This window comes from Patella vulgata, chromosome 4 (genome assembly GCF_932274485.2).
Source record: "Patella vulgata chromosome 4, xgPatVulg1.2, whole genome shotgun sequence".
Taxonomy (NCBI): domain Eukaryota; kingdom Metazoa; phylum Mollusca; class Gastropoda; family Patellidae; genus Patella; species Patella vulgata.
Window position 1 is genome coordinate 85,892,845 of NC_065882.2, and position 15,249 is coordinate 85,908,093.

General features: G+C 35.8%; 1 protein-coding gene across 1 annotated transcript in view; it reads right to left on the minus strand.

Moving 5' to 3' along the window:
• The window catches only part of LOC126817265 (S phase cyclin A-associated protein in the endoplasmic reticulum-like), an 82,192-nt gene that overhangs the window by 41,696 nt on the left and 25,247 nt on the right, over nt 1–15,249 (minus strand). Inside the window, exon 5 of the mRNA XM_050544079.2 lies at nt 9,512–9,749. Coding sequence (XP_050400036.1) covers nt 9,512–9,749 — 238 coding nt within the window. The remainder of the gene's footprint in view (nt 1–9,511; nt 9,750–15,249) is intronic.

The window sequence follows — 15,249 nt, forward strand, 5'->3', positions numbered from 1 at the left end:
TGGCCTCAAGATACAAGGCTGTATCCATCCATTTTACGACGGTGATGGCACGAGTAGCACATCTTTAAGGTTTTTAACGCAATATCATATATATATATGCAATTCATCTACCTTTAAAAGTTAAGGTTTTGTTCATTAGTATTTGGGGGTCGCGTATCTCAATTAAAGTAATGATGTGTCTTTGCATTTTTTGCAAACGAAATAAAATTAAATGGGGTTCAACGTCCTACTGTTCTGCTCCAACTGGGCTATGAGGGAAATTTTGCCCGGACAGCAGCGTTACTGCCTACTCTTATATCGAATTCCAACTGTCAAAGGATCTTTTATGTGCACAGTTCACACCAATGTGTACACAGGGCCAGGTTAGCCAGCTAACATCTTACTCACTGAGCCACAATGGCTCCAATTTCTCATTGCTTAAAGATACATTATGGGAGATTCGATAACGAGTTGGCAGTTCTCACTATAATAATTAAAAACTAGATAACGTAAAGGCAATTTGCTGAAAATTTCATTCAAATTGATCCACTATGAACCGAGAACTAAGCGAATAAAATTTCTGCCTAGTCTCGGTCATCATTACAAAAGTCAGAACGTTAAACAGCATAGTCTCGGTTATCCATTTAATCGTTTAATCGAGGAGGAAAGTTATGCAGTAAATCGGATCACAATCCACTTAAGGTCGCAGGCTAGCGATGTCATCTAGAGTTGATTATGGTCTGGATAGGTTAATAAATGTCTAATTAATAATTTAGATAACATTTCAGGCCTAAAGAAAGACCTGAAATAGGCAGATTTAGCTCTTGTATGATGCATGATTAATTCACGTTAATATGTATTCAGATTGATCATTTAACATTTATTTGTGAAAACAAAATCGAAATACCAACCCTAGATAATTTTCCAGCTTATCATTTCAATTAACCATATCTTTATTATTCCTGAATGGAATTTAATCCAATTTTTGGACAGATGTAATATATTCATTTTAGAGAAGATTCATTTGTCACAATATTGCGAGGATTCCTATTGTGCTAAAATGATGCAATGATGAGACTTTGTTCATTGTTTATTATTACAAAAGATTTGACTATACAATAATGTATACATTCTTCTTCACGGTGATTACATTTCAGAAATTTTTTTTAATCCGTGGTAAAAAAACTATAATACTGTGAAAGTTGAATCTATAAACGGAATATTAAACCAAAAATAGATAAATACTGTTCAGTATTAACAAAGACGATGAATTGAAACCTCATCCAGATTAAGGATCCTCTCTACAGACATCATGTCAGGCTGAACTGGTTTTCGGCCGGACATTTCAGATTTTCAGCCTGACAAATACTTTATAAAGTATATTAAACCAAAAAACTGTTGAAATTTACTATGTTTATATATATTATTATACATAGGCCTACATTTATTAATAAAATAAATTGATGACTCACATACAACCTGGAGTTTTAAGTTTTTATATGTATATGGAATACAACTTTATAGTTCATATAATAATGTCATTAATCTCTTTGGTGGGGCTGGGGACTAAATCCTAAAAACTCTGATTAAGATTCAAATTTAACTAAAGAATAGACATCTCGAGCTGTCGTAAATGGTTCAGAATCTGCCAAGTCATTTTTGATCCACTTTTCTACGGTTCGTGTTTGTAATTTTCGAACTGGTGACGGCCCCCGTTTAGAAGTGTCTTTATGAGAGACATAAGACACAGTACCAGTCTTTGAATTTTCTGGAACGGTCCCACTAGTCGGGATATCCGTGTCCGAGGGTTGGGAAAAGTAAGAAGTTATTTTATTCGACATGTTTTCACGGCTCTTCTATTTACATTCACATTGGAAGTGTCCAACAAAGTGAGATATTTTCGTATAAAAAATCTGTCCCTAATTACATACATAGTCAACTTGAACATTTTCTTGTAAACTAATTTTAAAATATTATTACTTTTATTACTAATAATTTATATAATTACATGTCATGTTAGGTGTGATTTAGAGCTAATCATATACGAAAGTAACGCAAAGCTAGCTACGAGACTCGAATAACCAGTGTAAAAGAGCCGATTCTCAATATTATTCATTATTTTATCTTCACGCGGCCGAGAGAGATACATGTATAAATAGTAATATTTTTACTATGACTCGGGTCGTTGATATAACCAGCGTAAAAGAGTCGATTCTAAAAATTATTGAAGATTTTATCTGCACGCGGCCGAGATATAAATAGTAACATTTTCACTATGACTAGGGTCATTGATATTTTTGGTCCTGGACTTTTGAGTCTAATAATAAATAGCGATCGACTCGAATATTTTTGACTTAATGTTTTACAAAAACACGGTCGGACAATTATGTCCGGACGAAAGGCAATTTGGCCTGTCAAAAGGGGTCAATTCGCTCGGACATTGTTCGTGTCCGGACGCTTATTTCAGCGCTTGATGCACACGCTATCCATTCCCCATCCACTCCCCCTGGTAATTATAATTCTAGGCATTGTTGTTAGGGGTTATGTAAGGGGCCACTTAATCTCTAATAAGAATCTCAGTTCAAAAATGGTTCAATTCCGTTAAGTATTTTTTACAACAGAGGGATACCATGAATTGAAATTTGTTGACAATCAGCATCATTTACCGATAGTCAACACAAGACATCGCCATCATCTGCAGATAGTCAACACAAGACATCGCCATCAATGATTTTCACTGGAATTCGGCCTATTTTTAATCTACCGCTGATATTTGGATTTTTACGAAAAAATGCAAATGTCAATCATTTGGCTTTAATAAGGAATCTATAGGTAGTATCTGATGAATATGTATGTATTCTATATAAGGAATCTATATGTAGTGTCTGATGAATATGTATGTATTCCATATAAAGTTACTTATTAATCACATGATCACTATTTCAATTGTTGTACCCCTCTAATGTTAATTAGAGTTGCGTTTATGAGATTAATAAAACGTGGTTGATTAGATTTGTGTGTGTCTGTGTTTTAATCCGAGTAAAATCCAATGCAATCCTTGAGATATATGATCAGGGAGATATAACAGTATATTTTCTATAAAAAAAAAAAAAGATTGTTATCTTTCCCTAGCTGCTGCATCACCAAATAACGAGACAACTGTGCATGAAAATCAACATTTTCAAACACACATTTTTTTTGGGAGTGAGGGTGTTTCATTTTATTATCAATATTTTATAAAATTATTTACACTTCATCTCACACCATCACCAATAAACTTGACATTTTTTCTATCATTATTTACCACGAGATAACTCTCGAGGAACTTGGGATACGATTAAAACGATTAGATTGTCAATACACCTCATAAAATTTAATAAGTTCCTCATTTTCCCCCGTTTTGTTTTAAACTGCACGGCGTTAAAATTGATAAAGGTGTGAGGGAAAATGCACTGAATTGCACATGAGCGTTGCTGAAATAACATTATGTCATCATATTGTTTATTGCCCAGTTTAGATAACGATTTCATCCACGAGGAAAAAATAAGAATCAAAGAAAGAATTTAGGGAGGGTGAATTCTCAAGTGGCTATCTTTTCACATAAACACAGCAACTAAATCGAACTAAATGACTTCTCCTAGAAATTTGATTTTTAAATAAAAAATAATGGATGCTATTTTTAAAAATAAAGACAAGCTAGTCTACTATAAATACTGGGAATGGATGAATGAAATAAATCTGGCAATGTAACTCCCAGGAATAACTAAAATACCTTGGCAAAACTTACACACTTCTTTTGTTTATGACACCCATTAAATTATGCTAGTTCTTAAACATACATATTACAGAGAGAGGGAGAGAGAGAGAGAGAGAGAGAGAGAGAGAGAGAGAGAGAAATGGGGTTTAATGTCCACTTGACACAAACTAGATCATTTCGACACTAACACATGGTTTAATTTCATTTCAATAATTTGCTTGCACATAGGAGTCTTTAGCAGTGGGAGGAAACCGGGGGACCCGGAGAAAACCCACGAGGTTGGACAGGCGACCCTACTCCTTGTCACGTACAACCGTGGATTCGAAACCACACCAGTTGACTCAATGACAGGCCTTATGATAGAGCGCGCACATGTTTAAGTACATATTAAACATGCATTATGAACCAGTCATTAAACATACATTATGCAAGACATAAATCTGCCTATTACAGGTCTTTCTTTAGGCCTGAAATGTTATCTAAATTATTAATTAAACATTAATTAACTTATCCAGACCATAATCAACTCTAGATGCCATTGTTAACCTGCGATATTTAGTGGATTTGAATACATTTTGTGATGGATAATTTAATGTAAAAATGGATAATCGAGACTTGATTTATTATCGCACCAAAGTTAGTAATGACGTTCGAGGCTAGGCTAAAATTGAATCGCTAATATCGCTGTTCAGAGTGAAACAATTTGACTGAAATTTTCTGAATTTTCTGTTTTCATTATCTTCTTTTTTTAACTATTATAGCGAGAACTGCCAGCTCTTTATCTAATCTTACCAATGCCCCTTTAATTTAAAGATTCTAGCAGTTGAAGATTCTTTATATAAAATACTTTCAAATAATATCCCTTGATTGAATGATTAATCTTACAGATTCTGAAATAACTTCATAACAAGATTATTTAACAAGAAATTGAACAGTGTTTTATTTGTTTTGTATTTGGTGCCTGGGAAATAAAAACTTGTTAAAATATGGGTTTAAATCCAAATTGGACTTTTTGTTGCCTAGTTCAAAGACATTAATTACTATGCCTAGTGAATTACTTACATTGTAATTTCTTTTCTTTCAATAATCATTGAAAATCTCATTTAGTTGAAAGTTGTGGCAAGTGTCATACAAAATGCAGGATATGCCTACTTTACATGTATAACAACTGATGTCACTTCTCATTTACTATAAATCACCTTTAGTTACAAGTATTGACAAGTATCATACACTAGGCAGGATATATCTAGTGTAGAACACCGGATATCACTCCTCATTTCCTAGAAGAGTTCATGCAGTGAACAATTATTCCTGTATTTTTCCTGTTCAACACAATCATTCAGATAGTCTACAGCATCCGTTAAACAATTTTTTTTTAAAACTTGTTTTTAAAAAATTCCTTCAGTACAAACAAGAAAAATCATTTTATTTATTTTTCAACTGAATTCCGATAATAAAAATGGAAACATGTGAGATATTATTTTAAAAACTGTAGCATGTAATTCCGAATGCCAAACAGTAATTGAGATAGAATAGAGCTACAAACAGGCTAAGATTACGGTAAGATTGACTGATGTTTACGTTCACCCCTGACTCGGAATATTTCAGTGAAATAAACCATATTGTGATATAAAATGTAGGTATTGACAGTAATACAGGGTGGATGAAGGAAGTCTAAGGTTAACAGTGCACAATTTATCTGCTTCTTTATTTATTTTATAAAAGATTTGGTTAGAGAGAGAGAGAGAGAGAGAGAGAGAGAGAGAGAGAGACCTACATTTAGTTCAGTTTTATTTCAATAATCTTTTTGTACATTGGGATGTTTAACCGGGAATTAAAACCATGCCACTTGACATAATGCGCACGTTAAGCTATTTGGCAACCAAACCCTAAAGGAAATGAAATGAGGTTGAAAAGTCCTACTGGTCTACAGAAGAAGGGCATATACCATGCAGAGTGATATGATGGCAATATTGTCTGGACAGTATGTACTTACTTTTCATCAAATTCTTACGGCCAAGGGTTCCTTTACGTGCACTCCAATGCCAAATGGGAATCGATTTTACATTCCATCCAAATGACTAGATAATTTTCCGTGTTGGTTTTAAAGGAAATTAGAGCGGTGGCTGTTTATAAGTGGACATCATGTTTCATGTTATAAAGGGACATCATGTTTCATGTTATAAAGGGACATCACGTTACAGGTTATAAAGGGACATCATGTTACAGGTTATAAAGAGACATCAGGTTACAGGTTATAAAGGGACATCATGTTACTGGTTATAAAGAGACATCAGGTTACTGGTTATAAAGGGACATCAGGTTACAGGTTATAAAGGGCCATCAGGTTACAGGTTATAAAGGGATATCATTTTACTGCTTATAAAGAGACACCACGTTACAGGTTATAAAGGGACATCATGTTACAGGTTATAAAGGGATATCAGGTTACAGGTTATAAAGGGACATCAAGTTACAGGTTATAAAGGGACATCATGTTACAGGTTATAAAGGGACATCAGGTTACAGGTTATAAAGGGACATCATGTTACAGGTTATAAAGGGACATCATGTTACAGGTTATAAAGGGATATCATGTTACAGGTTATAAAGGGACATCATGTTACAGGTTATAAAGGGACATCATGTTACAGGTTATAAAGGGACATCACGTTACAGGTTATAAAGGGATATCATGTTACAGGTTATAAAGGGACATCATGTTACTGGTTATAGAGGGATATCATGTTACAGGTTATAAAGGGACATCATGTTACTGGTTATAAAGGGACATCATGTTACTGGTTATAAAGGGACATCATGTTACTGGTTATAAAGGGACATCAGGTTACAGGTTATAAAGGGACATAAGGTTAATGGTTATAAAGGGACATAAGGTTAATGGTTATAAAGGGACATCATGTTACTGGTTATAAAGGGATATCAGGTTATAAAAGCACCTTATTAATTTTTAGCATTTTCCAAAATTCTATCCGGATTATTATCCTTATTGTTGTTAAATTTTTGGACGCTCTTAATCGTAACGTCAACTGGCAGACTATTGCAACTAATGGTGACTGACTTGTATTACTATGTTGCTAGTAACGGAAAAATAGGTTGCTGAACCGATTGACTTTGTTAAATACCCAAAGTAATCCGATTTTAGTGATATTGTGTCCTACACGAAGTTTAAACACTAAACTCCTAAATCACAAAACATTTCTTAGCTTAATTCTTATTACATTTCATATCGATTTTTTATTTATCGGGATCAGAAAAGCGAGGCCATAAACTTAAAAAAAAAGAATGAAGATGAACTGAAATGAACCGATTGTTTTAAAAACGTAAATAAATATAAGTATAATCTTCTATCCATATTGTAAAATTAATCACGGTACTTTGTCTAAAGTAAAATCCAGGTCTGAAAATTACTATTTTAATTTTTAAGTCGTCTTTCCTTCTTTATGTAGTTCTTAACCATTAAAATATATTGTATATGAAACAAATATTATTTCCATTTTGTACTTTTAAATATTCTGTAGAGCAAGAATTACAATAAAAATAGGACAAATAATCTTGAGGGGCCGACTTCTATGACCGGATAATAAGATCGGCTTTATGATCGTGATAATATTTAGAGTTTGAATAAGATCGGCTTTATGATCGTGATAATATTTAGAGTTGGAATAAGATCGGCTTTATGATCGTGATAATATTTAGAGTTGGAATAAGATCGGCTTTATGATCGTGATAATATTTAGAGTTGTAATAAGATCGGCTTTATGACCATGATAAGTCAGATCAGTTTATGTACAGCCAGGACCTAGTTTTAAAATGGTGTAAATGGAATGAAATAGAATTTAAGGTCTTACACTTTTAATGAGAGAGAGAGAGAGAGAGAAAATGGGGTTTAACATCCACTTGACAAAAATTAGGTAATTTCGGGAGTAACATATGGTTCAATTTTATTTCAATAATTCGCTTGCACATAGGGGTTTTTAGCAGTGGGAGGAAGCTGGAGCACCCAGAGAAAACACACGAGGTTGGACAGGCGACCCAACTCCTTGTCACATACAACCAGGGAATCGAAACCACGCCAGTTAACTCAGTGACAGACCTTATGATGCAACACGCACTCGCTAATCATTCGGCCACCCAACCTCTATATTTAGAGTTGGAATAAGGGAGGAGATTATTATATGTACAGCCAGGGCCTAGTTTTAAAATCAAGTAAATGAAATGAAAAATGGAGTATAAAGGGACCATTCTGATTTTAACAGAGTTTCAGAAATAAAAGTCTGTGTACGCATAAAATTTAAACGCCAAAATATAGAGGAATGGTGTATTTACCATGTCTGAAAATATTGAGTCATTTAGACGTGAATGCCAAAACCACTTATCCGGACACATAACCCTTTTAAGATTTTGGGTCAATTCTTTCGTTGAGTGAGCTGATAATCTATTGCCATTCCTTTAAAAGTCTATACAGTGCATGAAGCACGTGCTATACTTGATAACGAAAGGTAAATTTCACCTACGCGTTATTTTCATAAAACAAAAGTCTGGTTTTATCCAGACACCATATAATACAGCTTGGGACACCGATCTCTATTTCCAGATGAAGACAGGCAGGTGTAAATTGTTTGAAAACGTATCACATATATTGAGTTTGTTGCTCGGCCCTTAGGTAGAGAAATTAAAGGCCTTTTAACACAAAATCTTAGCAGTTCTATTCTCCAAAATATAACCGAGTTTGGCTCTTTAACGTCTTATGAATCTTTACAAAACTAGCATCTGAAAAAGTTGTTATATAAATATAATCCGCATTGTGGATGACGTGAGGGATTAGCCAATGAAACGCTCTGTTACAGCGAGTTTTTGGCATGAGGTGCACGGAACTGTGGGTAACTCACTAGAAACATCAATGCTGATTGGTTAATCAAATGTCTGACGACATAGGGTCAAAAGCCACTCGTTTGAACCCTGACACAATCTTCCACTACAACCGATCAGATATTCATGTAGTAGAGGCCATCGAAAGCATAACAAACGAAACGAAATATGAGAGAGAGAGAGAGAGAGAGAGAGAGAGAGTTTAACGTCCACTCAACACAAACTAGGTCATTTCGGGACTAACATATGGTTTAATTTTATTTCAATAATTCACTTGCACGTAGGGGTCTTTAGCAGTGGCAGGAAACCGGAGGACCCGGAGAAAACCCACGAGGCTGGACAGGCGACCCTACTCCTTGTCACTTACAACCAGGGAATCGAAACCACGCCAGTTGACTCAATGACAGACTTTATGATACAGCGCGCACACACTAACCATTCAGCCATCCAACCCCCGGAAACGAAATGAAATACAGATCTGTATTTTGATCAGATAGACGCAATGCAGTGTGCTACGATTTAAATTTTAAACAGATTTCCAACTGTCGCAGGAGTTGGGAGGCCGAATGGTTTAACGAGAGAGCGAGAGAGAGAGAGAGAGAGAGAAAGAGAGAGAGAGAGATGGGGTTTAACGTCCACTCGACACAAACTAGGTCATTTCGGGACTAACACATGGTTCAATTTTATTTCAATAATTCGAAACCCCGCCAGTTGTATCAATGACAGACCGTATGATACAGCGCACACGTGCTAAACATTCGGCCATCCCCCCCCCCCTCCCCGAATGGTTTAATGAGTTTGTCTTAGATCATAAGGTCTGTCACTGAGTCAAGTGGCATGGCTTCCATATATGGGTGTAAAAAAAGCAGAAAAGTTACGAACCTGTAACATATTAAGATCCAGCGTTGCCATGTGATTTAACATTCGTAAGCCAGTAATCGTGATGGTCAACGTGTTCGCTGGCAGATCTGGTGGCGCCGCTTCTCCTCGTATTGAAGCTCCTGAATGTAACAACATCCCATATAACAACGTAACGATTCCAACCAACTCTGTAACTTCAAACGTAGTTATCAGCTGTGATGGGTCGTCAGCTTTCTTTTTATCAAATAAATTGGTGTTTCTGAAAAAATAAAAAATACCCAAATTTACAGATACAAATAAATTGAATGAAATGAAATGGGGTTTAACGTCCTACTGTTCTGCTCCGAACTGGGATAATGAAGATGGGCATACGCCATATACAGTGTGTTATGATGGAAATTTTGCCCGGGTAGCGGCACTATTGTCTACTCTTATATCAAAATTCCAACTGCCAAGGGATCTTTTACGTGCACGCCAATGTATACACGGGACCTCGGTTTTTCGTAACCATCCAAACGACTAGATAGCTGTCCTTGTCAGGCCCTCTGTCCTGCATCACTGACAAGAGGAAACCACGTCGGAAAATCCTGATGAGATACAAATAAAATCAAAGTGTGTACGTATGTATGTTCAGTCATCACACTTCGTGGTATAAAATAAACCAGTATGAATGTTTTAGGCCATCAAATTTGGGCCGTGGGCAAATCAAGCTTTCAATAATTTTCTTGCGCTTAGGGGTCTTTAGCAGTAGGAATAAACCGGAGGACCTGGAGAAAACCCACGAGTTTGAACAGGTGACCCTACTCCCTTTCACGTACAACCAGGGATTAGAAACCACGCCAGTTGGCTCAATGACATGCTAACCATTGGCATTCCAACCCCCCAGATGAATCATGCTTCGTCGTCCTGCTTCACCCCCACATATGTAGTATGAAATCACCCAGCATGATTCCATGAATTATAATCAATATCTGATATTTTGAACTTTGTGCTGGACATGTATTAAGAATATCAATAAAATTGGTGACATATAAAATGGCAGGTGCCTTATATCCAGCCTTGTATAAATTGATAAGACAAGAATATATAGATAAAACTAACAAAATGAAACAGGGTTTTATTGTTCCATTAAGCGCCAACCCATCTAACGAAGAAGGGCATACGGTATGCAAGGTGCTATGAGGGAAATTTTGCATAGACAGGTGCATGTTATGTCTTAAAATCATAGGTTATTAGAACTAATATGGGGGCCCCTCTAATATCGGGGCCCCTGGCTGCAGCCTCTCCATCCCCCCCGCATCCCTTTAATCCAACCCTGCCGGTTGATCAATTGAAACGAACCAAAGAATGAATAATGTTTATAAAGTACTGTATATATTTGATGTTTTCAATTTATTATAGAAATTGATTGTATCATATGACATCAGTTACTGTAAACTATTATACATAAATATTGGATGTAAAAAGGAAAACAAACATCTATTGTTGAGGATCTGGTTCTATGTGAATCTATTTGATTATTGTAACACAATTCATTTTCTCGCAAATCACACGGAAATAAGGTAAAACACAAGTACAATGTCCTTATTTTTAAAGGGAACAACCCTTTCTTATCAGAGAGAGAGAGAGAGAGAGAGAGGGAGGCTAGGTCATTTTGGGACTAACATTTGGTTCAATTTTATTTTGATAGTTTTACTTGCGAGCAGGGTACTTTAGCAGCAGGGCTGTCGGTAATTTTTCACGGTTGATTAGCAGCACTGCTAATCAAAAAGTCCAATTTTGCAAATTTGATTAGCAAATTTAAAAATTGATTAGCAGTTTTTCAGTTTCAACATAAAACACCTAAATAACAAGATATTACTTTAGTTCATAACAAATATGATTAGATTCCATTCTTAGATTTTTTAGCACTGCCACAAGTATTTGTGATAGTTTGTGAATGTGATGTAGACATTTAGTTGGGTTTTATGTATGAAGCCAATTTTTGACAATGACTTCCGAAGCCCCAATCATTTTAATTGTTATTTTTTCGTTACGTTAGAAATCTTCGTTAGAAAACAATTTCGTCTGCTTTTTGTCGTGTATTACTATTTTTGTTCAATCGGTCGCACCTCGATTAACTAGACACACGCGATATAAACAATAATATTTTACGGGAATTTTTACTTTGATTTATCATTTTACAATACGTTAACATATATTTATTTTTTTATATTTTATTTACAATACGTGGGGGAACACTGGATTTATTTCTTTCAAAATGAATACGATATAATTACTTGATGTCTCACAACGTGAGTGGTACAACTTGATTCCCTATTTCCGGTTTAATAGTCCCTATTCATAGAGTTATGTCCCTGTATTATATAGTACCGTATAATGAATTGTGTCTGGGTAGTTTGAGAAGAAAATGTCACACGGAGAATTGAGTTTTGTTTATAAAATTTTATTCAACATTTTATACACGTTGAAAGTGTTGAGGAAGCCTTCTAGTCTTCAAATGTGGATTATCCTTGTGTCAATATCCAAAATGACAGGCATATTAATGATTCGCAGTTACTGCGAATCAAAAACTTTAGATTTTAATTTTTGATTAGCAACGGACAAAATATGCATCGCAAATTGCGCTGCGATACTGGTTGTCGGCAGCCCTGTTTAGCAGTGGGATTAAACTGGGGAACATGGGAAAACCCTTGAGGTTGGACAGGTGATTCTACTTTCTAGCGGGGTTGGAAAGAGAGAGAGAAATGGGGTTTAACGTCCACTTGACACAAACTACATCATTTCAGGACTGACATGTGGTTCAATTTTATTTCAATAATTCACCTGTGCGTAAGGGTCTTTAGCAGTTTGAGGAAACCGGAGGACGTGGAAAAAACCCACAAGGTTCTAGCTAGGTATGACAGGTGACTCTACTTCTTGTCACAAACAAGCATGGGCTCGAAACCTTACCACATGACTCAATCACAGACCTTATGCATTAGACTATTAGGCCACCCAACTCTCCATAACGAGATATACAGAAATATGAAAAAGACGTTTATTCCAATGGTCGTGAAGTAAGAAATCGATACTTAAAGATACATTATGTAAGATTTAGATAAAGAACTAGCCATTCTTGCTATAATAGTTCGAAAGTAGATATGTAAAATGAATAATTTGAAAATTTCATTCAAATTACTCTATGGCAAGCGAAGATATTAGCCTTTGAAGGTTTGACAGACGTGTGCAATAATTTCAACCACCGTACTGGTTGATCAAATCTAAGCCTCGGTCCTCCATATTGATTAAATCAAAGTACCGCTGAACCATTCTAATCTATTTAATATCGGAAAAATCTGATGCCATCGAGAGTTAATTATGGCCTGGATCAGTTAATTAATGTCTAATTAATACTTTAGAAAAAATTTCAGGCCTAAAGAAAGACCTGCAATAGGCAGATTTATCTCTTGCATAATGCATGTTTAAAATTGGAATGAAATGTTGCAGAGTACTTAAACATACATTATGCAAGGGCTAAATCTGCCTATTGCAGGTCTTTCTTTAGGCCTGAAATGTTATCTAAATTATTAATTAGACATTAATTAACATGAAAAGACAATAATCAACTCTCAATGGCATCTTATGTGTCAGATTTTCACTGGATTTGAATCCGATTTGCTGTTCAACGCTCATTGATGATTTAATCCAAAAATGGATAATCAAGACTATGTTTTTTATCATACCTACTTCAGTAATGATGATCGAGGCTAGGCCTAAAATTAAAACGCTTATATCTTGGTTCAGAGTGGAGCATCAATGGTCACCTGTACCATTAACCTGTAGCCACACCTTTAACGAGAAACTCCTCAAACAACCCTCATAATAAACTAAATATTTAACGATCACAAGATGGCCATGATGTTGACAGATGCATTAGATATCGGACGAGATTTCTATATACAGGAAATGAGTTCTGTTCCGTCATACTTATTCCCAACTTAACAATTCAGTTGGAATCAATAAATGACCTTTTTTCTGTACCGAAATTGTTACTCATTAGACGAAAATTAACCAATAGATTTGATTGTCTGTGATTAACCCCTTACCATTTAATGAACACCTCTAATACTCTTCAATCGTGAACTTGTCATCGGCAACTTCATCATTTAGTCAGACAGACAATTAATACCTTGTTGTATATTGTTCTACAATTGTGATTAATAATTTGTCCCCGTTACCTGTAATAGTAGTTAAAATGGCGGCACAGGTTAACGAGCAATTATAACTCGTAAAACTTTACCAAGCGTATAAACGGTATTTGATATTCTGTTAAATTTCAGCTCAGAAATCAATACTGGATAAGAGAAGAGATAAACCTTGTAGTCTTCGACATCTAGTTTTATGACTAGCTATTGATGATGTTCGACCAACTGTGAACGGGGAAACAATAAACTAAGAATTATCAACAGTGCCGATTATAAAAATCACGGTACACGACCATTAATATAAAGAATAGTTTGCAGGTAGACAATAGCACACGATTGGTTGTGACAAACGATGACACGTCTCTCTTAATCAAACTGAACCATTCTTATGTTTAATATTTTCGCTAGATTCAATCACGGTCACAAGTAGAATGAAAACAAAACAGGGATAAAAACCAAACACTGGATCTAGGGAGAGGGAATATGAGTATGTACATTCTATACAATCAGATATGAGTGTGCGTCCGTGATTATTTTACAAATATTGAATTTGTTTCGCCATGCGACTAAAAACTAAAGCACGAGTCAGTCCACTGTGTTTATTTTTACCTGTGGATCAATCGGACAAATACCTGACGAATTGCCCTCAGGCAATTATTTTGTAAATAAATCAATAGGCCACCAGATCAATCAGAATGATAGGATATAGGAGTTATATTCTATCCCGTCCCATGAGAGAAACGGCTTTCATGTATTCCTCGTCACATTCTAGTGTAACATCACACCAACGATTTCTGATCAAACAATATCAATTTTTGAATATTTGCATGAAATCTTTGGACGTCATCAGATATTACATTTTGTATTATAATAAAACATTATCATCAGAAACGCTAAAAAGAAAATTATAGAAATTTATTTGTTATTTCGGAAATGTAAGCTTATTCTTTTGTACCAACTAGGCTGATGAAGATGGACATATGCCATACAGTGTACTATGGGTGGAATGGGTTATTTAATATTTTACGTGCACGTCAACGTGCGAGCTATACAGAACCTGTTTTTCATCCCATCCAAATGACTAGACAGCTGTCCTTATCAGCCCCCACCCCCCGTCCTGCACCGCTCGCTAGCCTGGAGGTCGGGTGTTCGGTCCCTGCATTGGCCGAGAAAGTTCATCCAGATTTTCCGGTGTGGTTCCCCCTTGTCAGTGATGCAGGACGGAGGGCCTGACAAGGACAGCTGTCTAGTCCTTCGGATGAGACGAAAAACCGAGGTCCGTGTATACATTAGAATGCACGTAAAAGATCCCTTGGCAGTTGGAATTCGATATAAGAGTAGGCGATAGTGCCGCTGCCTGGGCAAAATTTCCCTCATAGCACACTGTATGGCGTATGCCCATCTTCATTAGCCCAGAATAGGCGCGGAACAGTAGGACGTTAAACCCCATTTCATTTCATTTCTTTCAGCCAAGTCTTATTCAAATGATTTCGACTGGCCCCCATCCTTTAACAGCACAAATGATTTTGACTGCCCCCACCCCCACCCTACAAAAGCACAAAGTTTCTATAT